Raw genomic sequence first — 25,823 nt, forward strand, 5'->3', positions numbered from 1 at the left:
CCATATTAAGTGTCCAAAGAAAATACTGACTCAGATTCAATAAAACATAGTCAAAATATGGTTCAATCTTTATAGAATCTCAAGTCTAGTACTTAGAGGTAATAACTGAGATATCTGTGTGGATAGAGAAAATGCTATTCTTTTTAAAAAATATATTTTTTTGATTTGGGAGAAATATCGATGAGAGAGTCATTGATCGGCTGCCTCCTGCACGCATGTGCCCTGGCCGGGAATCCAACCAGGATCTCCTGGATCACAGGTCCACGCTCAACCACTGAACCACGTTGGCAGAGCTGTTCTTTTTTTTTAAGGAATCTCATTGGTACAAGGGAAGATCCAGAACTGCCATTATTTCAATGTCATATGCTTAAACTTTATGTGATTATCATAATAAAAGGCTGACTTTCAGCAGGTACTCGACTAAAAGTCTGGGAGCAACTGCGCGTTTACTGTCCCACTCTTACAAAGAGGCCGCGCGGATCTGCCCACTGGAGATGGGGGACCGGCGTGCCACCAGTCAGGCACGCTCCTGTGCGAACTGACTCCGACGCAGAACGTGGATGCATTTTGATTTTGGCAGCATGTGGAACATCTTTTCACCACTCAGGACTCCTGCGCTTGCGGACCACGCTGTCCCAGAGAAGGCACATGTGGAGGGCTTATCCTCAGCAAGCACGCCTCTGGGGGACGCACATGGCCTGAGTGACTTGGGCAGCCTGTGCGCCTCCCCGGGACGGCTGTCTGAGCAAGTGTTCAGAAGAGAGACTTGGTGTGATCCTCTGCCCTGAAGGTTTCTGAAATCAAGATGCATTCTTCCTACTAAGATCATTTTTATCAAAATAGGCAGATAATTGCCACAAGATAACATGATCTGTAATTATTGTTGTTGGCGACTCACAGGGATGCACAGGGGAGAATACGACTTGATTTTCAGACTAACCCTGAAGAAGCAAGACAATCCAAAACTTGCCTTGTCTAGTTAAAATACGCCAATTTGGCACAGAAGTCACAGAGGAAATATCTCAGAAGGAAAATACATCTAACTGGCCTGACTTAGCACTTCTAGAACAGGAGCTCCAAGCTCCACGTTCAGGAAAAAGATCTTTCGAGCGCCAGAGGGCGAGGGCAAGACCAGGGTGGACGGTGCGCTCTGGGAAGGCGCTCGGGGCTCCAAGGGAAAAGGATGACGTCTTGAGTCTATTTAGGTGCACGGTGCAGACTCTGGAATCCCATTTAACGCTAACTCGGCACTCCGCGACGTACAGAAGGGCCAACGGAAACTGAACAAAGTCAATGTTGCAGATGAATAATTGAAAGTACCCGCCCCTGGTTCTATAGTTTTCTGGTTCAGGTGGTTAAATTCCAAGGTGGCGGAGAGGCCCATACTTTTCTACGGGAATCCTCCTACACTACTTGGGCATGTAGGCCAATGTAATCTGATGGGTTGTCGACCATGGCACAGACAGTCAACTGTGGTAGTAGTAAGCTTTTAACACTGAAAAATGCTTCCAACCAACTTTGGTAACATTTAATCTACTTTAGTTTAGGCCTTATGGAGAACCTGAAGTAAATGAAGGTCCCCATTAAAAAAATAACGAACTGTAGCCAACAGAAGAAATATGTCTACATTACCACTAAAACAAGTTATTTTTCAGAAAGAATCCTTTAATAATTCAGAAATGTGTACATTTTATAAAAATGGTATCATTTCAAAAATGCCATGAGAGGTGCACTCACAGTTTCTGCCTTGTTAAAATCACCTTCTGTCCATTTCATTAGCATCACCATATTCTACAGTGGCCTGTTTATGCTGTCTGAACTGGTTAAGAAATCCGGAAGATGACCTGACCCAGGGAAAGAGCACAGGAAAAAGCTACATGGGTCTAATATACAACGTGCATTTTTTCTTCAAACACCTCTTCTGCCCAAACTATTAAGACCTTTTAAATTCCTGGAATTACCTTCTAAGATCACTGAAATAAGACAGCCAATAGCTCATTTCATCCTGGAGCATACAGGACTATAGTAGTATCTTTCACTGGGGGAGGGGCAGATTCTATAAAAAATAAACTGAAGATTATACCTGAAGGCTTTTATTATTTTCACTACTGGGAAGATGGCAATCTCGATATATGTAATCTTTGCTCCGTTGTTGAGGTCTGTAAGCAGCACTTCTTGTATACAAAAGGTTTCAGGAAAAGACATTTTTAGTACTTTTAAAAGGTTGACTTTGCTATTATTCTTGAATAAACTACATCTCTTGCCTAATCTTTTTCAATTGTTAATTTGCTGAGCAAACCCTTTTCATCCACTTTATATAAGTCAAACCTCCTCTGTCATAGCCTCTCTACCTCATCAACACATCCCACTTACGTACAGGCATGCAGATTAGATGGGGGAGCTGCTCTGCCTTAGAGCTCACAGAATTTATGGGCCAGGTAATCCAAAGGGTAAGGTTTATTATAAATGAAATGGGGTTTATTATATACATTGCAAACTATATGTATTTACTCTCTATATAGCTTAACAATTTATTTAACTTCATACAACGTATTACAGGTGTCTCCTTTTATGCTACTTGTAGCTTACCCTAAAGACTGTTAGCAATATGCTAGCAACAGCATTTGACATGATACAAATATTTCTGATGCCAAATAATATCAAAAGAATTTCTCTAATCTTCAGAGGATTTCCCCCCCCCCCCCCGTTTTTAAAATATAACACTTATTGCTTAGATGGTTTGATACAGAACAGCTTTTCTTCTCATTGAACTTGGAAGTACTATACAACTGCATACAAAGAGGAACAAAAGTGCCAAAACTAATCTTGTGATTCTGTTCGTATGGCATAAACCAGCTTTGTACACCGTGTAGCAGGAGTTTTTAAGTTCCCTTTAGAAAAATATGAATTCTACACATTTATTGTTGTTTCCTGTTAATGCATGGGCTGAAATCACTGGCATCAACTTCTTTCTTGAAGGAGAGGAGAGAGGGGAGGGGAGGGGAGGGGAGGGGAGGGGAGGGGAGGGGAGGGGAGGGGAGGGGAGGGGAGGGGAGGGGAGGGGAGGGGAGGGGAGGGGAGGGGAGGGGAGGGGAGGGGAGGGGAGGGGAGGGGAGGGGAGGGGAGGGGCGAACAGAGGGTTGAAGGTATGGTGCCTTTCTGAAACTGGCATCTGATGGTCACTGTAGCTCCCCTGGGGGCTGCCTGGAAAAATAGCCCTTCGAGTTGTTTTGTTTTCATAGCCAGGAGTTCCATGTAGTGATTGAATCTCAGCACTGTGTCCACAAATCAAAGAGAAAAACTTGTATCTCAAAAAACTTCTCAGAAGAGATATATATATCGATTAAAACCTTGAGAGGAGAAAGACAATCAAACAAAATGTATAGAAACAAATGAGCTGCACATGCAAACTAAGCTATGATTCACCCAAAGTTTAAACAAATCACACACTTCAGTTTAATATTGGGGGGAGGGGCAGAACAACAAATAATAAACTTCTCAACCTCACTAATAAAATGTGGCAAGACCTTACCGACTACAAGGGTACAGATGAAGGCTAAATAAAGCTTCAAATCAGTAGCGATTATCATGAGCTGCAGCCCCAGCCCCAGTGCGCCGCCAGGCGATTCCTGCCACATCTCACTGTAGGGCAGAGTTATGTTGTGGCCTCTCCGTAACGTTGTGAGTTTTAGTGTGGAGAGTTGCAAAGCAAATAAAACACTAGAAACCCCAAGTAATAATAACTACGGAATTAAAAACAATTGTCATAAAAAATTTAGGGGTACATGAACTGGTTTTAACTAAACAGACCTCGCCTGATATGAAGTGATACAGGGATCGCTGGTTCTGATGTGTATTAACCTAGAGTAAATAAAACCTCATTTGGAAACTGGTTCAGACATCCCTCATACAGTTAGAAATTATATATATATCTCAACTTTCTCCTTTCACATGCAAAGATACCACTTTTCATTATTTCAAGAACATATACATTCCTTTGAAGTCTGGGCGGTTGGATTCTGGCAACCAGAAACTAGTGAGGAATTCAAAGAATTTTTTTACAAGAGAATTTGAAAGCACTCATCAGCATCTCACTTTCTGTAACTAGATAAACGCAACATAATTATGAAACTGAATGGAAACAAAACTCAAATGGACTGAACAAAAGCTGGATACTCAGGAAAATCAAATTTTAGTCTCAGGATTATTAGTGACTTCTAAGAACCCACAATTTATCCCCATTGGAAAATATGTCCTGTGCAATGTGCACAGTGAAAGGAAATTGTTTCAGAAGAGTTCCATATAATGCAAGATGTTAAAACACAGGCAAGTGGTTTAAAAAATAAAAAATAAACAAGAAATGTGTTAATATCTTAGCGTTTAATATCTGAAAATATGTGAATTATTTAATAAACAAGCAAAAACATACCAACTATATTTATATTTGAAAATGTGCTGTCAGTTTGAAAGCGCAAGTTCCACTCTGTCTGGGAAGACAGACATTCTCCTGACCAGCACTGCATGTGGCCCAGCAATAGCTCCTGACCCCTCCCTTTACTACTCTGCCCCACCATGAAAGAAGATTCCAACCACAGCATATAAATTTAAGAAGTGTTCCAATGATTAAATGTATCAAATGTAAACACTCTTTCCCCTTTAAAGTATTTTTTAAATTTGGCCAAACTAAATATTAAATACAAAATCCTGCCAAATAGCAGTGATTTCTGCCGGATTATTTCTGGTGGTGCCTCTGACAATCTAGGAAGAGGCCATTCCCTCTTCCAAATATCAATTCAATGGTGAGAATTGAAGTAAAAAGCAGTTAAAACAGACAGAGATAGCCGGGCCGGTGTTGCTCGGTGGTTGAGCATTGACCCATGAACCAGGAGGTCACGGTTCAATTGCCAGTCAGGGCACATGCCCAGGTTTCCAGCTCGATCCCCAGTAGGGGGTGTGCAGGAGGCAGCCGAGTAATGATTCTCTCTCATCATTGATGTTTCTCTCTCTCTACCTCTCCCTTCCTCTGTCTGAAATCAGTAAAAACATATTTAGAAAAAAACACATAAAACCAGATACAGACATCCTTAAACACACCCACACAATCATGACAACTTTCATTATCTGATAATGGTTGAATTTCATTCCAAGCAGATAATTTAATGATAGCTTTACTATAAAAAATTTCAAGTAAAATGCTCAAGCAAGGTTTCAATATCAGGGAAAGAGCAGCAGCTGCAATTTTAAAATTTATTCCAAATGAGATCAACATTAACCCTGGGTGAAGACACTGGGAAAGAGCACTGGCTTGTGGAGACAAAGACCTGCCATATGGCAGGGTGAGTGAGTCAGCGCCATGACAACCTGGTGCCACTTTCCCTCCTTCTAAATCCATATTTCTTGAGAACCACAAACTTGAGTCATTGCTTAAGATAATCTGATTTCAACAATAAACTTAAGGTATAATTATTTTCACTTTTCCTCTGAAAAATTGAAAAGGAAACAAACAATTCACAGTAGTTTTATGCTCTAGGGGAAAAGGTAGTATGGCCATATATATTTGCTTTAAAAATTTGATTATGACAACTTCAGGTAAAAATCATTTTTTAAATGGTCAATTTTTTCATTTACATATAACCAATACATCTTATTTACATGCATGACTCAATTTTTATTCAGCTTTCTTCATATAAAGTCTATTATTTTAACTGGTATGTAACTGTTAGACATTTTTTATAGAAACAAAATATCCTCATTTGCAGGCAATTTAGATAAAAGTCTGTCTCCATATTGAGAATGAGAACTGAATATAGTTAAGACCCCAATGAGTAACGTAAAGATGAAGACCCAGCGTTAACTTCCTGTCTAGGGCCACATCAGTTATCCAGGAAGTCCACTGCCTTGTGTGCCTAAAGTGTAGCTGCAACAAAAAAGCACCTGTGCTTCTGAAGACCTGGAAAAGGAGCTTAGACATTAACCCCTGCTTAACGCTGCTATTGATGTGAAATTCTTGTGCTGGGTTCATTTTTTCCTTTTCAAAAAACACTGATTTTTCTAGTGACAGTTAATGTTAAAAAGGTTATCTTAGTTCTTTAACCCTCAGAGAACTGGCATATTCAGGCAATTAACAAAAAATACACTCAGGAGCATGTATCTTTGTCCCTCATCTCTAAAGGGTTAAAGTGCAGGAATTGTTTGTAACCTCTTATACAAGGCACCTTATTCCACTTTTTTTTTAAAAGAAACCTTTTCTTTGGTTTCTTGTAACTTTTCAGTGAGTCTATCCTTTGTTTCTTCCATTTTCTCTGTGAGAAGCTCCTTTGTCTCTTCCATCCTGTCCTGTAGATACTCCTTAACAGGAGGTGGTGTTGACATGTAGCCGCGACTACGCAAATACTTCACAGTGAAGGAGGTTCCCCCCAAAGTCACGGTATATCGGGCAGGTGTTGCAATCTGAAGGAAATAGCAAACGGGCAGGTCACTACCTGATTATGACTATCATCACAGGCAAAAACAATTTGAAATTACTTTATTGCTTCACAATGCTAATGAAGTTTCATTCTATATGGCTCTCCGTCCTAACAAGAGGTGCTTCTTCTGCAAACTCATTTTATAAATGTCTGTTACTCAGGCACTGACCCAGGATTACAGAATGTTCACAGTGGCAGCGTGAACATTCTAAAGTCTATGACTGCGTGCTAGTGAACCTGGGAGTGGGGGCAATTCATTGGGAAATCAAAGAGGGCTCAGGATCGATAACCAACAACAAAGGGACACAGGTCTCTATCACTTAAAACCCTGCCACCTATAGACACTCTCTAATACTAAACTAGAACCAAACTACTTTTGATAGTGAGAGGCAAGCATGGGCCAAATGTTTCTTCTTTACTAAATTTAGTTTAGTTTCACTTCCAAATCTCTTTCCTTTGACTTTTCCAGGACGTATGCTCCTTCCACAAAAGCTGCCCTCATCGCGGAGCAGCGTCCTGTGGAACCTGAGAACCACCCGAGAGTGTTTCCGTGCACGTCCTCGGCTTGGCTGCCAGGCCCCTGCGTCCCTGGTTTCCTTCTGTCTCAGAGGCTGCCCCTTCCTAGGGGTCCTTGTTGATTCCTCCTCCTGTTGCCTACCCCTGAACACGGTGGGACAGCATTCAGTGCTGGAACCTTTCTTTTCTTCACCTACCTCATTCCCTTGACAGTCTTGTACAGTATCATGTCTGTAGTGCCATCTATGTGTTGATGATTCTTAAATGTGGATTTCCAGACCCTGCCTTTTCTCTAAAGTCCAGTATATATAACCACCTCCTCACTTCCACCTGGGTATCTAATAGATCTCAAAATGTCATCTATTCAAAACTGACCTCTTGATGTTCAATGGTACTACCCCAAACCTGCCCCTCTCTAAGTTGTCTGGACCTCAGGAAATGACAACTGTACTCTTCAGTTGCTTAGACCCAAAACCTGTTAGATACTTTAAAAATATATCCAGAGTCCACCTACTTCTTACGGCCTCTCCTGCTACCACCTTGGTTCCGGCCACTATCAGCTCTCACCTAGACCACTGCAACAACCTCCTGGCAGGCCTGTGGGCTTCTACCCTTGCCCTGTGAGACTGTTTTCAATACAGCAGCTAAAGTGATTTTGTTAAAAGAAGTTGGATGCTCAAAATTGCCCAGTGACTTTCCATCTGATCTTCAGAGTAACAGCCAGAGCACTCACAACAGCCTGGCAGGCTACCCTGATGTGGCCACTTTTTTGCCCGTGGCCCTGCTCATTCGCTCCAGCGACACTGGTTTCTCCTGCTCCCTCACACGCTGCAGGTACCCTGCAGCCTCTGGATCTTGTACTTGGTTTCCCCTGCTTGAAATATTCTCCTCCCACACAGCTGCCTGCTGAGCTCTCTCACCTGCTTGCAGCCCTCCTTCTGAAAAACCCCAAGCAACAACACAAGCACACCCCCCATCACTGGTCTGTTCTTCTTAGCACTTACCATTATCTAAATACACTGCATGTGTTAATTTTTTTAACTTTCCCTTCTTTGTCTCTCTAACCACCTTCCACCATTAGAATATAAACTCCACGAGGGAAGGTATTTTGTACTGTTTTATTTAATTAAAATATTCCTAGTACCTAGAATTGGCACTTGGCACACAGTAGGAGCCCAACAAACTTTAATCAACTTAAACAATGGTGCATTTCAAGGACAGTACAGGGGCTTATGAGTGTATCCTAGCCAAGGCCACAAGGTCATACTCACAGGTTATTTTTTTCATCTTTGCCACAACTCTTTGGGGCTTTACCTTACCAAAGCAATAAATCTCAGTGTTTGTTGCTCTGCTTAAGACTGTGGGTTACAGTAAATACCCAGGAGAATGCCCATCCACATTTTCCACATTGCACAGGAATGATGAGAAGAAACACTGCTAACAGTAATCTACCTACATGTAGTTTCATGTTTCAATCCAATCAAACAAACGTACATTGAGCACCAATTTGTCTACAAAACACAATACCAGACATACAGAAAACACAAAGAGAAAGAAGACGAGATTCTAAATTCCTGGGCACTCATAATCAAATAAAGAAAACATTAAAAAATAAAAGTAACACAGAGACTGTGATATGAACTACATAAGAACTATACATGTTGTAGAAGCATGGGATAAGGAGCACTTATAATTAAGGAATAGTTTAAATTATCAAATAGTTTGATTTATTAAGGTTAAATTATACCCACTATAATTATAAACTTGATAATTTATGAATTTAATAAGTTTTAATGTTGAAAAACTCAGCAATTAAGTATAGCTTGCTAGTAAAAATTATAATAAAAGACGAAATATCCCAAGATTCCAGAGGATTCTAATAAGGATGACAGAATCAAACAAACTTTAGTTTTGAGTACTATCAAAAAGCCAAAAATCTAAGTATTTTTATACAATAAAAGTAAAGTAACATCTAGTTCCCAGATGCTTTCTACCTGCTTTCTTTCTTAGGATGAAGCTACGAAGAACCTCATAAATTATTTGTCAATTGAGAAAAATGAGATTAATATGGCATAATCCCACACTTTACAATGTGTCTCCTCTTCTGAAAAAAAGACCCACAGGTGTAGAAACTACAAAGATGTCATTGTCTAAATCCAGAAAACTTACAAAATCTACAAACTTCTAAAATGAAACATACATAACATCTACCAACTAAGTCTAACTAAGGTTTATCACATAAAACAACTTGAATTAAACTTTACAATATTACGTAGCACTCTTCCTAAACCATCACTTTATTTACACTTAAAAATTTTAAACTTTAATTATTAGACATGCAAGAGATGAAATACAGTATATTAAGTTACAAAAGAAGACTTGGGTGCTAACATGGAGTTTTCTGGGGAACTGAGCAGGTCACCGGTTAAGTGCGAGGAGTAGTTAATTTATAATAGCACCTACCTTAAACAAGGCATATGCTGTCAGTGCATTTCCACTCTGGGAATTTTTCAGAATGTTTACTATGCTGTCAGGTAACCCAACAAGCTCCAGAAAAGGAACGACATTCACTCCTCTAAGAAAGAAACAAAAAGTAATTTATATATATATGTACACACACATTTTGAGGGATAAATAATTTCAAAAGATTATCTGAAAACACCAAAAGACAATGTTGTTTAAAAGTCAGTTCTACATTATCGAGCACTTTAATTTCACTCTAAAAGAACAATATGCCCACAAACACCGTGCCGCGGCACAGCTTACTGTGTGTAAATTCTGCTGCAGCCTAGAGACATCTCTAGCTGGCATACTCAAAGAAACAGAAGCATTTATCAGGGCAAAATTAATACCTTTATGTAACCTAGGAGAAAAGGATCAGAATCACTTACCTCACTTGTTTCCTCAACTGAACACCACTTCCTTAGAAGGCTCCAACTCAAACTTCAAGACCTAAGATTTTTACCTCTAATATTACATGTCAAACTATACTATTATTGTAAAAGCAAGTTATATAACTACTTATTGTATTACTATGCAAAGAATAAATGCTTCTATGGGTTTGATGAAAACTTCTATTATTCTCAAAGGATGCTATTATCAGACTTAATAGGCAGGTGAGGTACAATTACCATAAATTGCAACACATTTTTGGAGGGAGAGAAGGAAGAGAAAGTCTCTAACTGAGCTGTTAAGACCTAATTTATTTGTAGTTTTCCTGATTATCAACATTTTATTACACTGGCATGTGCACACATGAGTGTGCTCACTTGTGTGCTCTCTCACCAAGTACTTTTGCAGATATTGAGACCCTTCACCTCTAAATCAGAACAAGGCTCTTGTTCTGTGATTCTCCTATAAAACATAGTATAATAATCACACTCCAGAAATTTAACATATGCAATAATATATATAGTTAATAAAATATTACTTAATATTAAAATTTCCTGAATTGGCCCAGTATGTCCCTTAATGCTCTCCTGTTATGTGTCTCTAGTCTCCTTTTCTCTAGAAATGCTTCCCAGGACTTTTTGTTGAGGAGGAAGGCAGCATGTCTTTCTTGACACTGAGATTTTTAAGCTTTCAGTCTAGTTGCATGGTATACTATCCCTCAATCTGGATTTGTCTGATAGTCTCCTTATGATTAGAATCTGGTTAAAAGTTTTCTTCATTTCGGTGTATCAACAGGGGCCATATAACGTCAGTTTGTTCCATCACCAATGTTAAGTTTGATTCTTGGTTAAGGTAGGGTCCACAGATTACTCCACTGTACACATACATTTTCTCTTTGTAATTCAGAAAAAACAATTGCCCGGACCCATTATTATTATGGTAGTTGCAAACTCATTTGCTTTTAATATTAAAAAATAACAGTTAACTGGGGAAAAGTTGTCCCTCTCTGCGCTTTCACTACAATACTAAGAAACCAGGGATTACTCAATAGATGTGGCTGAACATCATCAAGGAAAATTATGTATCATCTACAAGAGGAAACCAGAAAACTGAAGTAATCTTTAACGAGTTTAAGGAAGATATCAATTACAAATCCAATCTGGTTTCTTCAATCTCCGTCAGTTCTTTTAAAAACCCCTTTCTTAGAGAGAATCCTATTAAAGCAAGACTTAGTATCATAAAGACTATTCTATGGATCTAATAGTCACTATGGACAGTAACATCCTACCAGAACATGCTAATTACCTTACAGTACCAATAAAATTATAAAATTATTTCATTAATCACTTTCTCCTTCAGACTAAGCCCAGTATGTAAAATCTACATATTTAATAGCAATCATGAAGGGGGGACAAACAAGCATTGGGCCAAATATAAGACAAAACTGAGTGATTAAAAAAAACTATCATAAAGATCAAATAATAGCCCTAGCTGGTTTGGCTCAGCGGTCAGAGCATCGGCCTGTGGACTAAAGGGTTCGATTCTGGTCAAGTGCATATACCTCGGTTACAGGCTTGATTCCTACCCTGGTTGGGGCATGAGGGGGAAGTAACCAATTGATGTGTCTCTCTCACATTGATATTTCTCTCTCTCTGTCTCTCCCCCTCCCTTTCACTCTCTCTAAAAAAATCAATGGAAAACATATTCTTGGGTTAGGATGAACCAAAAAAAAAAAAAGATCAAATAATAATTGCCTCAGACACCTTGCATAAACATCCTTTGTAAAATAAAGAAACAAGCACCTGGTTCCACGTATTTCTAAAATACTGATTTGAATCTTTTAAAAGCTGGGGTAGCAATACTTATTTCTGACAAAACAGACTTCAAAATAAAGACCATAACAAGAAACAAAGAAGGTCACTACATAATACTAAAGGGATCCATCCAGCAGGAGAATATAACCCTTATAAACATATACGCACCCAATATAGGAGCACCGAAATATATTTAAAAATTTTGGTAAAATACTGATTTGATGACTTGACTTTATAAAAAATAAAAATAAAAATAGCTTTCATTTTCTTTATTGTAGTTGCTAAATATGGAATTGCTAAGTCAGAAGTATTAATGAGGGTTTGATTCAAATAATAATATCTGCTTTTTGTCACTTTTTATTTTGAACTTCCCACAACCTGACAAAAATCTCTGCTTCACAAACTGCCAGCCTTATGCATGGATGCTTATGGATGCTTCTTCTACTAATGCAGAAACACACAAGGGCAAAGGCACACTCGCAGTCTGGGTAAAGTGCTATAAAAATCAGTCAGATTTTGTCTCAGAGTAGATCTGTATCTTTAGGAACCTGAGGCATCTAAACACAGTGACAAAACCATCATCGCAGAGCTTCATTTGAGCAGAGGACTTCTGCTTAGAAGACATAATATATCTGTAAGCTTCTGCCAGATAGAAGTGACAACAAAGGTTACTTTAAAATAAAATCCACTACCATACACAATTTAGATCTCCCTGAAATAAAATGTTTCAAAAGCCTGAGACCTTGATCACTGAGCAAATTAAATAAAGAACGGCATTTTGCTTTATGGTGATTAGCAAGGCAGCATGTTAGCCGTCAAAGTGACTAAAACAAACATTGGTCAGTAATGCAGCGTGACTTCTAACGTTTATCTTTTAAGTTACAAATTATTTTTTCTTCTTTATTTTAATAGAAAGTAGGCAACAAGCAAATAACAGAGAACTTTTTCTAGCTAAAACTAAATAAAATAAAATCAGCTTGTCAGTTAAAATTTTCAAAACACACCTGTATTTAGTACAATCAACTCCAATTTTTACAATAAAACATCTCACAATGAAAGATACACTGCCATTCAAATATATCCTAAATCTTTATTTTTTAAGTATTACTTGTGATAAGATCTTCACTTTGAACAAATCAACTTTCAACTTCTGAAGTATTAAGGATTCAACAAAAACATTAAGGACTATGTTGGGAAGCAACACATCCTACAAAATACAAATTTCTAGTTATGAGATGCTATAACAGAACTGGACCTATAGTCATAGGTGAGCAGCAGTGGTGGGTCTGGCAACTGAATGTGCATGCTGGCAAACAGCCAAAAGACAAGTTCTGACGCGAAAGGTGTGTGATTTTAAAGTGGACAGTCTCATCACCATGCTCCACACACATGCTGCAGAAAAGCAGGGGAAGGGTAAAGCTAAGAAAGGCGCATTCCACAGGGGATGGCAGAATGTCACAACCACCTCAGATGCCAGATAGCAATGAAAAAAGCCTTAAGGATGATCAGTATCACTAGGTTATTTGGGGTCTGATGTTTTAGTTACAGAAATCTTTAACTCAAGAAGGAAAAGTAAAGGGAACAAAAGTACTCTTTTTAATATTCCAAGTGAGACTCTCATATTCAATTAATTAAAAACTTAGATTTCTCCCTCTAAGGGCAGGAGACTGGATACTTATTAAAGGCAACCTAAGGAAGACAGAAAAAACAAGCATTACGCATGTCATCTTCCACAATACTGAATCAGAAAAATCCTCAATGGCTCAAAAAAGAAAATTTAATATGTAAAAGGAGATTAATTAAGAATAAAAACTGAATGCCTATAATAACTTTTATGCAAAACGGTATATACTTTTATGCTCTGCTTATAAACTAAGGGTAGTTTTGAAGACTTCTATAAAAATTATACATGTCCAGAAAATGTCATTAATAAACCGAGAGAGAATTCCATAAAGTGTACATATAAGGACCGTCTGAGGAAAAAACACCTAACATGAGATCTATCCTCTTAACAAAATTTTAAGTGTACAAGAAATTAACTTCTGATAAGAATAAAAGATATTACATTGACATTTATCAGATATGAGTAACATTAAAACATAAGTCTGCAATTTGTTCAAGTCTGTGTCTATAACAGATACTAGCCAGGCTTTGTCAAAAATATCTTACTAATTTCCCACTAAAAGCATACACATGGACAAATAATAGATATCTTTTTACATTTATGAACACTTTAAGAAATATATAAGTACAGAACTCCTAGTGCTGCCAAATTTCTGAAATGTAATTTTATCTCTGTACTACTAGAAATATTGATAGGAGATGAGCACAGTGATTGAGAGCAAGAGCTTTGAAATCAGACTCTGAGTTATTCTGGGAAAATCTAAGTTATTTTGGCTTATTCTTCATCCGTTTTCTCATTAACAAAATGGGAATTTCATTACCTGTTTCACATGACTGCTGTGAGGATTAAATGAGATAATACAGTTAAAAAATTTAGCAATGCCTGAGATACAGAGTAAGCAAATGTTAGCTATTATTATCAAAATGTGAAAAAGTTATGAAAAGTAGTAATTCTCTATCAATTAAAGACATTAAAGCATTTAAAAAATGATTTAAGGCTTTAAAAACCAGTACACTTAAGATGATTAACATTTTGATAAAACAGGGAAAGGTGATCAATCAAGCAAAAACTTACTTTATGGCTGCATAATAAAATGTTCCAAACCAAACACCGGAAGTTATTAGATGCACTGGAATCAAAACTTTTCCATATTGTCTAAAAGTTTTCTTAAACCGCTGATAAAGGCTAATAGATTTGTCTTGTAAAGGATCAGGTTCTTCTTTTTTTTCTGAAGGAGTTCCTGGAGCTGTGGCATTAGATGACATAACCCTCTTAGAGAAAGAATCTTGCTCCCACTGTTTATGGTGAAGAAACCCCAGTTGGGGTGAAGGAGCATCGAATGGCTTCCTTTTCTTTGCAGTGCACTGGGCAGCAGATAAATGCAGCCATTGTTTTTGAGGGCCCTGTACCAAAACTACTTTGGATTCAGCTGTATACAAAAGTAATGGTCCCTTTATATAGTGACAATGTCCAAAAAGACCAGCTTTATGTGGTTCCATGCATGTCCTATGTGCCAGCTGGAATACAGTCCTTGGTACCTTCCATTGCATTTTGAAGAATGGTGATGGATGGATTTCAGCTTCTATAAAGAATAGATTATAAAAAATTAGATTACATAGATTTCCATTTTTTAACTAATCCACTTAAAAAGAAGTCATTAATTATTAGAAAGTAGAAGGATAGGCACTGGTACCAAATCCATGAAATTAATGTTAAGGTATACAGTTGTAACATAACACAATTTTTAAATCGCATAAAAATACATCATTTAAGTATGTGTCTAGCAGGCATCTTGGAGGGTAATGTTTTGAAGCTACTTTATTACTACAAAAACAGATATTTGTAGGGCTTTGTTTGGATTCTAAACAAATAGAAAGGCAGAAAAAGACTCAGATCAATGGAACAGAATAGAGTCCAGAAAGAGATGCACACATATATGCTCAACTGCTCCTTGACAAAGGGGCAAAGGCAATTCAATGGAGAAAGGATAGTCTTTCCAACAAACGGTACTGGAAAAATTAGACATGCACATTCAAAAAAAAAAAAAAAAAGGAACCTAGTTAGAGATCCTATACCTTTCACAAAACTTTACTCAAAATGGGTCACAGGCCTACATGTAAAATGCAAAACTATACAATTTCTAGAAGGAAACATGGAAGAAGCTCTAAGTGATCATGGGTTTAGCAATGACTTTTCACATACACCACTAAAATTATGACCCAAGAAAGAAAACAAAATAAGCCCTGGCCAGGTAGCTCAGTTGGTTAGAGCATCATCCAGATGAACAAGGTTGGAGGTTTGATCCCTGGTCAGGGTACATACACAAATCAACAAATGAATGCATGAATGTGTGGAAACAGCAAATCAATATCTCTCTCTGTCTCCCAATCTCTCTCTCCCTCTCTAAAATCAATCAATAAAAAAAAAAAAAAATGGTAAGTTGGACTTCACTAAAATTAAAAACTTCTGCTCTATAAAAGACACTGCTAAGAGAATGATAAGACAAACCACACACTGAGAGAGAATATTTGCAAGACACGTATTAGATAAGCCACTTGTATCTAAGATATACAGAGGACTCATTAAACCCAACAAGAAAAAAACAACCCAGTTACAAAATCGGCTAAAGATCTGAACAGATACCTCACTAGAGATGATATACAGGTGGCAAATAAGTATCTGAAAAAAATGCTCAAATAATCTACCTGTTAGAACAGCTATTATCAAAAAGAAAAGAAATAACAAGTATTGGAAAAGACATGGAGAAAAGGAAAGCCTTGTGCACTGTTAGTAGAAATGTAAATTGGTGTAGCAGGTTGAAAAATATGGAGGTTCCTCAAAAAATTAAATATATATAGCGTTTGTGTGCATGTATATACATACACACAATGGATTATTATTCAGCCATAAAAAGAAGAAAATTTTGTCACTTGCAACAAAATGGATGGACCTGAACAACACTACGCTAAGTGAAATAAGTCAGACAGAAAAAGACAAATATGGTATGATCCCCTATGTGGAATCTTAAAACAAAAGCAAACACAACAACACTCCAGACTCAGACACAGAGAACAGATTGGTGGTTGCCAGAGGTGGAGCGGGGGGCAAAATGGGTATGAAAGGCACAAACTTGCAGTTATAAAGTACAGTAAAATCTCGATGTAACAGACTAATTCGGGTGAGGGCATGTCCGTTAAAGCCGAAAGTGCGTTATATAATAAAGTAGGTTTTCTGAATGCGTACATTAAAAAACTGACAAATTAATTTACCTGGTTTTACTTACGTAGACACCTTTGTGTAATTAAAATTAAGTGTGTACGAAAAGCTTAATTTCACAAAAAAGTTTTCAATATGTATTAGTGTAAATTTTTTTTTTAAATCCTCTCCCGACGATATTTTTCCCATTGCTTTTCAGAGAAGAGTGGAAGAGAGAAAGGGAGAAACATCGATGTGAAAGAGACACATCGATTGGTTACCTCCCACACGTGCCCCCACCGGGTTGGGGGATTGAGCCTGCAACCGAGGTTCGTGCTCTTGGCCGGAACTGAACCTGGGTCCCTTCAGATCCTGGGCCGACTAACCATTGAACAAACTGGCTAGGGTTATTATTGTAATTTTAAATCTATACTGAATAGGTTTAGTAAATGAGTGCATTCACCAGTCACCACGAGTAAACAAATGCACACGGCTGGGGCGTGGCTTAGGACGGCAGAAGATCAGCTGGCACATGAAAGTCACACCACAGGGTGACAAAAGAACCAATTACCACGTGTGATGGGGTGTGATCATGTGCTAATCATTTGCCAACCATTGTTTACAAGTGGTGACTCTTGGATTTAAATATGTAGACTATAGTTGTAGATATGTAAGACTTGTCAGTGAAAATATTACAGTGTTTTTTTCCTAATATATGGCATACTAAAATTTGTTAAAAGTAACAGAGAATAACAAAAAAATAACCTACTAATTTAATTATAAGCAAATATTGGTTAAAGGCATTTTGAAATTAACAGGGTGTTAATTTTCACATGACATACAGACTGGAAATTTTGTCTATTAAATCTGAAGTCCATTAAATTGAGGAGGAGTGTAAGAGGCAGTAGACCAATGTTTCTCATGGATGTTTCTCTCTCTCTCTCCCCCTCTAGCCCTTACTGTCTCTCCAAAAAAATCAATTAAAACATATTTAAAAAAAGAAAAAGAAATGAGTGCCCTGGTCAGTGTTTCCCAGTGGTTAGAGCATCGTCCCATGCACCAAAGGGTCTCGGGCTCAATTCCTGGTAAAAGCACATACCCAAGATGCGGGTTCGATCCCTGGTCAGGACCTATGAGTGAGGATTAAAAAAAAAAAAGAGCTATCAAGCTATGAAAAGACATGAAGGAATTTTAAATGCATGGTGCTATGTAAAAGAAATCAGTCTGAAACATCTGTATGATTCTAAGTATATGACATTCTAGAAAAGGCAAAACTATAGACAGTAAAAAGATCAGTCGCTCCAGAATGGGGGAGGGAAGGGATAAATAGGTGGAGCAAAGGGCATTTTTAGGGTGATCAAACTATTCTGTATGATACTGTAATGGCGGATAAATGTCATAAATTTGTCAAAACCCAAAGAACTATACAATGCAAAAAGGGAATTCTAATGTATCAACATTAGCTGATCAATTCTGACAAATGTACCATACTAATACAAGATGTTAATAATAGGGGAAACGTGGGAGGGGGAAGAATAATATGGGAATTCTATATACTCTATCTCTAGTATTTTAAAAACTACAACTAGGGCCTTGCCAAATACAATTGATATTTAGTATAGCCTTAACCTGAAGTACAGGTAAAGCAAGGGATGAATGTAGAACTCATCAGGTGGAAACATACATAATAAAAAGGATAAGTGAAGAATTGAACTGCCTCTAATTATACAAACTCCCTCAATTATCATAAATAGAAGGACGTTTTTCTTCTTTCAACAGATTAATATTCTAATTTATTCATTTCAATCTCTTCAGTCACACCTTGGCTGCTATTTTAAGTCAAATTTAGTTTGCTGCTTAGAAAAAGTAAAAGCATTTAAGTTTATTTGTAGGACTTTCTGGGCTGTTACTTTACTGTTCCCTAATGCATTTGATGGACTCAATTTATATAAGCCATATCCTTGAAGCCATTCAGCTTTTGAGTTTTCTCATTACAGAATTGAGTCATATAGACAAGCTGTGGTAGTGACAGTGACATAGTTATATTCTTAATCTTCATAAAAGGTTCAATTCTGCCCCCTAGTGAATCCCCAAGGATTTTCATTCATTCATTGATTTCATTCATTGATTTCCAGAGCAGCCTTCAATGTGTAATGTATCAAAGAAAATCAATGATTTTTCCAAAATTACTACATAAATATATCACCATACAGAAAATGTTTATATATTTATCTCTTTTCAGAGACTCTAAATTCTGTAAGGCAAGCCATGGTGATCTGTAATGGTTCCACTTCCGCCGTTTCAGCTCTGGCAGGTATTATTCCATCTTTGCTATGAGAAAGATCTGAGTTCCAATCCCTTCTGGCATTTACTTAGCTTTTTTCCTCATCCCTAAAGTGGGTTAATTAATGAAACTTTTATAATATGGTATTTATAATGAGTAAATGAGGTAAAGTATGTTAAGTATCACACTGCACCTTAAGATACAGCATTTAGTTCTAACTTCCCTTCTTTATCTTCTCATCTACTGACCAGGTTAAACCAAGCTCATAGTCTTACTTCATCTAAACTTTTGCTATTATTCCATTTGAATGACCCATAAAAAAATCCCAGCTTCTTCGGCAATTCACTACACTGGCCAAGTCTTTGACCTTGGAATCACTGATACTGTTCCAGAACTGACATCCTGAAACTATACTATCTCACTCTGTACCCTTTCCTACTTCCAGGCTCCACTCCCTTACTCTAGTTCCAGGGACCTGCTCTCCCTCCCCCCTCCCCTTTTTCCTTCAAATTTAACAGCTCCTCCTGGATTCACTCTGAAGTCTTTATCCAGCCTAGATTCTACAATGTATAACTTGGATTACTACTTTGTCCTTCTGCAGTACCAGCCCATAAAAATCCAATCCTGAGCCACTCCAACCATCTGTTTTTCCCAAGACTACATCTCCAGAGCTAACAAAAACCACACAAGTGAGTAAATTAGTACCAGCATACACTGATGGTACATCATGCTTGTCTGAATGCTGCATGGCAACCCATGGTGGTTCCTGATCAGCTTCCTCTCCCATTCCTCTGAATGACCATTTCACACCTTTCCCAATCTCCTCAAGCCTCTTCTATTATACTTTTAGCTGACCATAAAATATAAAATATACAGCAGATCATGTCTCTCCTCCTTACAGCTGCCCACAATGCCTTACATAATCTCCTCCCTTTCCCTCTCTGAATGCATCCCCTACTCTCACTGCTCACTCTGCTTTAGCCACACAAGCCCCCTTGCAGCTCTTCCAACATGCTAAAAAGGCTCCTGCCTTAAGAATTATGCACTAGCTGTTTCCTTTGCTAGGAAGTCTTTCCAGGTTAGCATTGCTAACTCATTTGCTTCCTACAAGTCTTTGTTCAAATGGCACCAGCTCTGTGAGGCCTACTTTGACTGTTCTACTTAAAATTGCAACACTGCTCCAATCCTCCCCTCCCCTCCAGCCCTGATATCCCTATTTTCCTTATCTTGCTCCATTTGTTTCTTTTTTCATAGCACTTATCTTCCTGTATAGTTTACTTATTTATTGTTTACTACTTATGGTCTCACAAGGTCAGAGTTGGGTTTTTATTTTCCTGTTTTGTTCACTGCTGCATCCCAGGTGCCTACAACAAAGGCTGGCAGGCAAATAAGAGGTACTCAATACATATTTAATAAATAAACAATTAGATAAAGCTAACTCTCTCTTCCCTTTAAAAATGAACCAAAGTTATGAGGGGTGATTTTTCTCACCTTCAGCTTTCCCCTTTCAGAATGACCTGCATCCACACCCACCCAAGAATCCATTAACTCCTTCCTCAGAAAAGAAACTGTCCCTATATTCAAAAGTCTGCCCTCCACTTGTATTGTGAGCGAACATCATCTTGTTTTCGACTCTGCTCAACCATATTTTCCTTGTAGTTTTTACTGCTGTTCTCATTCCTGGACTTCAACTGACCTCTCCTCTGGCTTCTTTTCCTTCAGTATATTGATATGTCATTAAGAAAATAGGTTCCTTTGTAATATCTGCCCAATTTCCAATTATCCTCACTGCATTCTAGAATCCCCAGTTCAGTAGCAGCAGCTCCTACTTTAATTTCTGACCCACAGAGAAGAGCAATCATAGGACTCTTCACGGATGCTGGAGCTCCTCTCACAAACTTACTCCTCAAAATCATGGTGAAATCACCTTCAAAGGTAGGTGAGCAGGTCTTACATGACAAATCCACTCTATCATTCCAGTATTCCTAAGCCTTTAAATCCTTTCCTCTATGGTATACCAAGGCAGGTTTGGCATTTTCAAAGGTGAGCACAGGTCACCTTTGGTCCATGTTTCAGCCACACAACCAAACTGTTAGAGCCCTTTCTAACCCCTCAAGCTATACCAGTGAATCCAGAATCTGCTTAGTAGTCCTGTATCAATAAACTCGGCCTGATCTAACTTTACGTTTCTGCCACAACTGTTCCACACTTCTGATATCCATCCCCACACATATTCCCCAGATACCTGTGGAAATTTTTTTTAAAAATTCATTTAAGAGTGCAGCACACCTCTTCATGGGTCACACTTTGTAGCTGATCCTTGGGGTCCTGCTGAAACTTAAGTTTAGTTATAGGTTTAGAAGCAAGTAAGAGTGGTAGGGGTAGTTCTTGCGCAGAATCAGCAATATCTTGCAAGGCAATTACCTCAGGAAAGGTCATCACAGGTTCTTCAGTCATAGCAGGTTAACTTCCTCAAACAGGTGGCAAAAAAGACTGATCAAAATATAGGGGCTCAGGACCCTATTCCAAATTTATGGATCTCATTCCTTCCCAATCAATGTCCTCATTTTAACAGCAGACACCCTGTTAGATTGGGGATTCATTTTGCATTATAATTCAGCCACTTTGCAGGATGAGCTCTGGGTTTGGTTTTCAGCAATCTCAGCTCTGCAGCTCAGGGGAGAAGAATTTCTTTAGAGAAGACACAGAAAGTTTCAGGTCAGTTATGCAGAGCTGGAGCTGGGTATTTGAAGGCCTGAGCTCATCCGCCTCTTCTCCACTTTTTCCAGGAGTTAGGAGCAACTGGTCAGTCTCATTAGACTTGTTAATTTGACAAAAGTGTTTTAAGTCATCAAATACATGGTCATCCAGAACCCTGTCTTTTGTAAGTATTTAAGTAGGGGTACCCCAGTAGTGATATTTTGTGTATCTCTATTGCCACATCACACCCTGGACTATAAGTGCCCTTTACCACAGGGAGTAGCCATCAGTGCCTTTAAATCTAATCAGATTCGGGAACCAATTACAGGAATACCATACCCAACTAGATAACTCATTCTTTAAAAATAAAATTGTTTTAAAATGGATTTTAGACAGAGGAAGGGAGAGAGAGAAAAACATGGATTTGTTGTTCCACTTATTTATGCATTCATTGGTTTTTTCTTGTATGTGCCCTGACTGGGGGATTGTCCTGCACAGATAACTCATTCTCTCTCTCTTTTTTTTAGTATGTTTTTATTGATTTGAGAGAGGGAGAGGGAGGAAGAGAGGAAGGAATGAAGGGAGGGAGAGAAGGAGAGAGGGGGAGGGAGAGAGAGAAACACTGCCTCTCTTATGCACCCTAACCAGGGTTCAAACCTGCAACCTGGCCATGTGCCCTGACGTGGAATCGAACGGGCAACCTTTTGATGCATGGGAATGACACTCAACCAACTGAGTTACACTGACCAGGGCAGATTCTGTTCCTCTAGAACCACTCTCAGTACCAAAATCTGACTCAGATAGGGTTCTCCAGAGACACAGAACCAACAGGAGAAAATATATGCATATACCTACCTACCTCTCTTTATATAAATAAATATTTCTATCTATTAGAAATCTATTAGGTTATTTATCAAAGATACAGATTTATTTTAAGGAACTGGCTCACACACTTGTGGGGCTAACAACTCTGAAAATGTGTAGGGCAGATTTGCAAGCTGGAAACACAGGAAGAAACTGATGCTGCAATCTTGAGGAAGAATTTTTTTTTTTTCTTGAGACACTTCAGTTTGAAATTTAGACCTTCAATTGATTTGATAAGGTTCATGCACATTATTGAGGGTGATCTTTACTTAAAGTCAATTGATTTTAGATGTTAATCAAAATACCACCACAGTAACACTCATTTAAATAATTAGGTACTATAGCTTAGTTAACATATAAAACGAATTACTACACATTATAAACTTAAATATTTCTCAACAGAATCTTACTTTCAACTATAGAAAAAACCTTTTAAACAGAAATATCTTATGTGCTCCAAACGGCAGTGAAATTTTAGTAGGGGCACTTTGTGAGTGGACTGGAGGCACAGTCCTTCCTCCTAGACTTTTTGGAGAAACAAACCTTCCATAAACTACTTTTCCTTCCTACCTCCAAGAATATCATTTTTAGGAAGCTATAACATTGTATCTATATTTTAAAAAGTGTTTATGTTTCAAAAATGTGATCTTCAACTCTACAACAGAAATCACACTTTAAAATTGCAAGTCAGAGTGTTCTCACTTTAAGAACTAATGACTTAAAAAGAGGGATGGTATCTACTGAATCTGTTGCTTGCCTTTACTCTGACCAGAAAGCTTACAAGTTGCTACCTTCATCTTCTCTCACTGACAAAGTATAACCCAAACCAGGAGAAAGCCAAACCAGGTGCTGTGAGTGGGTGGATAATGGGCCAAATAATCAAAACAGCACATAAAGAAATTTTATAAAGGGTTGAAATAATTGTCTGTCCTTTTTTTAAAAATTGATTTTTAAAAACCTTTCTTGGCAATTCATTCATTCAATTAGCACCACTATGTGCCAGGAACAGGTTAAATCCCTAAACGAAATGATGATCCTGTCTTGCTGGATCTTATCCAACTATTTTTTTCCTGAACATTAAACATTAAGCATCAAGCATTAAGAATTATCAAAATATTTTCTGAAAATCTATTATGTGTCAACTTCTAGTTTTGAGTTTGGCTTTCTAGGAGGCACTGTTTCATTACTAGCATAGAGTCTGATCTCTGAAGCTAGACTGCCTGGGTCCAAATCCTAGTTCCCCTAATTCCCAGATGCATGACCTTGGCCAAGTTATTTAACCTTCACCTATAACACAAAAATAATCATAACAACTATCCCACTGAATTATGTAAGAATTAATTGAGTTCAAATGTGTAAAGCACTTAATCTGGCTGGCACACAGAGATACTAAAATATTAGCTATTTTAATTTTAATTCAATTTCCAGAAAAACAAATATTGTACATGTAATAATGGAAGAAATAACACCAACAGTGACTTTTAAAACATTTTTTCTGGTCCATTTACTCCCTCCATTATTACTACTTTCAAGAGTTCTATTCTCAACTGAATTTACATGACTTCCAGTTAAGCTTTATAAAAACTAAAAATGTGAGCTCTATATATCACACACACAACATCAATCCGTGGTGGAGTTTGTATAAACACATAGGAAGAAGCTTTTAATCTAATGAGAAAATTTTAAAAAATAATAAAATTAACTCATTTTCCCTAAAATTACAACTGCAATTATCACAAGAAACTTTAGCATCAGAACCAGCAAATATGGACTATGTAGTTGCCTATTTCTAATGCCTGGATGTGTAAATAGTATGTTCAGTCTCTTACACCTATATGTTTGTCAATATACATGAACTGAAGTTAATTCTCAACCTCGCTCAATGAATATAATAAAAATACAGTCACCTAAAACTGATAGTTCATTTTCATTTGTTAAAAATAGGCCTCATTCATTCTTGGTCCAAAGTTTATAGGGGTCAACAACCTCAGAAGGTTAATGGCCACAATTTAGAAGTTACTGGACTGCAAAGGAAGTACATGCCACAAATGTTGCCTTCTCCAAAGCAAAGCCTACTCATTAATATAACTGCCCTTACTGACAAGTAGGCAGGCTAGTAAAACACAGTTTCAGAGCTGCTTTTAAAGGGATCAGTTTTGGTAAAGTATAATTCAAGACGAGTTGCAAATGTGACCACACTTTTACACCCTTAAGGCGGGGAGGTGCTGAGGCACAATCAAGTTAATATGCACGCACGTCCATGATGATCTCAGTCCACAGGTTCGGTTTTGACCCCAGTCTCAAGCTGAAACCTTTCAACTATGGGGTTTTCCAGTTTCATGAGAGTAGGTGCCTTCGATTCTCCAGGGGAAAGCTGGGGATGGACGAAGAAAAGTGTTGTCTCCCCCAACCATCCCACGTCAAAGTCCAGACAACATAGAAAATACTACACTACGAGGCTTTGCCAAGGGTAGGTTAGCGCTGCCCCTTCCTCCAGACTCGGACAGCCGAGAAAGGCCTCCCCGGAGGGAGTATGGCTGCGCTTCCCAAATACGGGGGTAGGGAAGGCTCTGCCAGTCTCTCAGGAGACGATGTTGCCCAGACCCCTCCTCAGCAGGCTTCCGAGGGAGGGAGAGCAGGGGGTGAAGGGTCACAGAGCAGAAAGCCAGAAAACAGTCCCAAAGGCAGGGTTGCCAGGACACTGGGGGTCAGAGAAGGGCGGGGATGACCTCTTTCGGCCGCGGGGGGTGGCAGGGCGGGCAAGCGTGGACGACCCCCGCTCGGCGGGCGGATCTCCGCCGCAGCCCGAGGAATCCAGGGCCCGGAGGTGGTCGCGTCCGCTCCCCGCCGCGCACCGGGTTGAAGGTGCCCTCTCCACCCGTCCCGCCGCCCTCAAAGGTCTTGGGCCCAGGCTACCTCTTGGGACGCTGAGGCCGCCGCCGCTTCCCGCCGCCCAGGCCGGACCACAGCTCCTCAGCCGCCACGGCGACGTCACTCAACAGAGCGACCTGGCCAAGAGTGGGTCAGGGCGCTAGAACCCGCGGGGCTCCAGCGGACGCCCCCTCCCAACACCCGCAGCCCCACCAGCCGCGCCCACTAGCAACGTGCTCGCGGCTGCCCGAGCCGCCAGGCGCGTCCCGAGCACGCCGCTGCGCGCAGCACGACGGGACTCGTAGTTTCCGCGCGAAGGTCGCGGGCGCGCCGCTCGCCGCCCACAGCTGCGTCACGTGACCAGCGCACTCCCGGAAGTGGCGTAACTCCACGAGCGTGGCGCGGCTCACCGCTTCCGAAAACAGAACCGTGAGTGGCGGTATTGGTGAGTGTGGCGGCTGGAGCTTCGGCCCTTCCTTTCTTTGTGTTTGGGTCCTGCGCCGCCATGGAGGTGGAAGGGGCGCTCCGGCTCCTGAGATGAGCTCGCTTTGTCGTAGCCTTGTGCTTTCAGTGTCCTTCGCGAGGGGTTTATTGTG

At 39.1% G+C, this 25,823-nt stretch overlaps 1 protein-coding gene across 2 annotated transcripts; it reads right to left on the minus strand.

Moving 5' to 3' along the window:
• Positions 1–4,363: 4,363 nt before the first annotated feature.
• MIMS1 (mitochondrial inner membrane scaffold 1) lies at positions 4,364–25,371 on the minus strand. Of its 2 annotated transcripts, none has more exons than XM_016197298.2 (4): positions 25,273–25,371; positions 14,388–14,895; positions 9,447–9,558; positions 4,364–6,450 (listed from the first exon to the last, which is right to left on the minus strand). In XM_016197298.2, the coding sequence occupies exons 2-4, from the start codon at positions 14,861–14,863 to the stop codon at positions 6,217–6,219; spliced, it is 822 nt and encodes a 273-aa protein (XP_016052784.2). In that variant the 5' UTR covers positions 14,864–14,895; positions 25,273–25,371; the 3' UTR covers positions 4,364–6,216. The 2 variants fall into 2 exon arrangements, with proteins under 2 accessions (XP_016052784.2, XP_016052785.2); XM_016197299.2 differs by lacking the exon at positions 25,273–25,371 and adding an exon at positions 21,217–21,892.
• Between the last annotated feature and the right edge of the window lie 452 nt (positions 25,372–25,823).

This window comes from Miniopterus natalensis, chromosome 7, assembly GCF_054644295.1.
Source record: "Miniopterus natalensis isolate mMinNat1 chromosome 7, mMinNat1.hap1, whole genome shotgun sequence".
Classification (NCBI taxonomy): Eukaryota; Metazoa; Chordata; class Mammalia; order Chiroptera; family Miniopteridae; genus Miniopterus; species Miniopterus natalensis.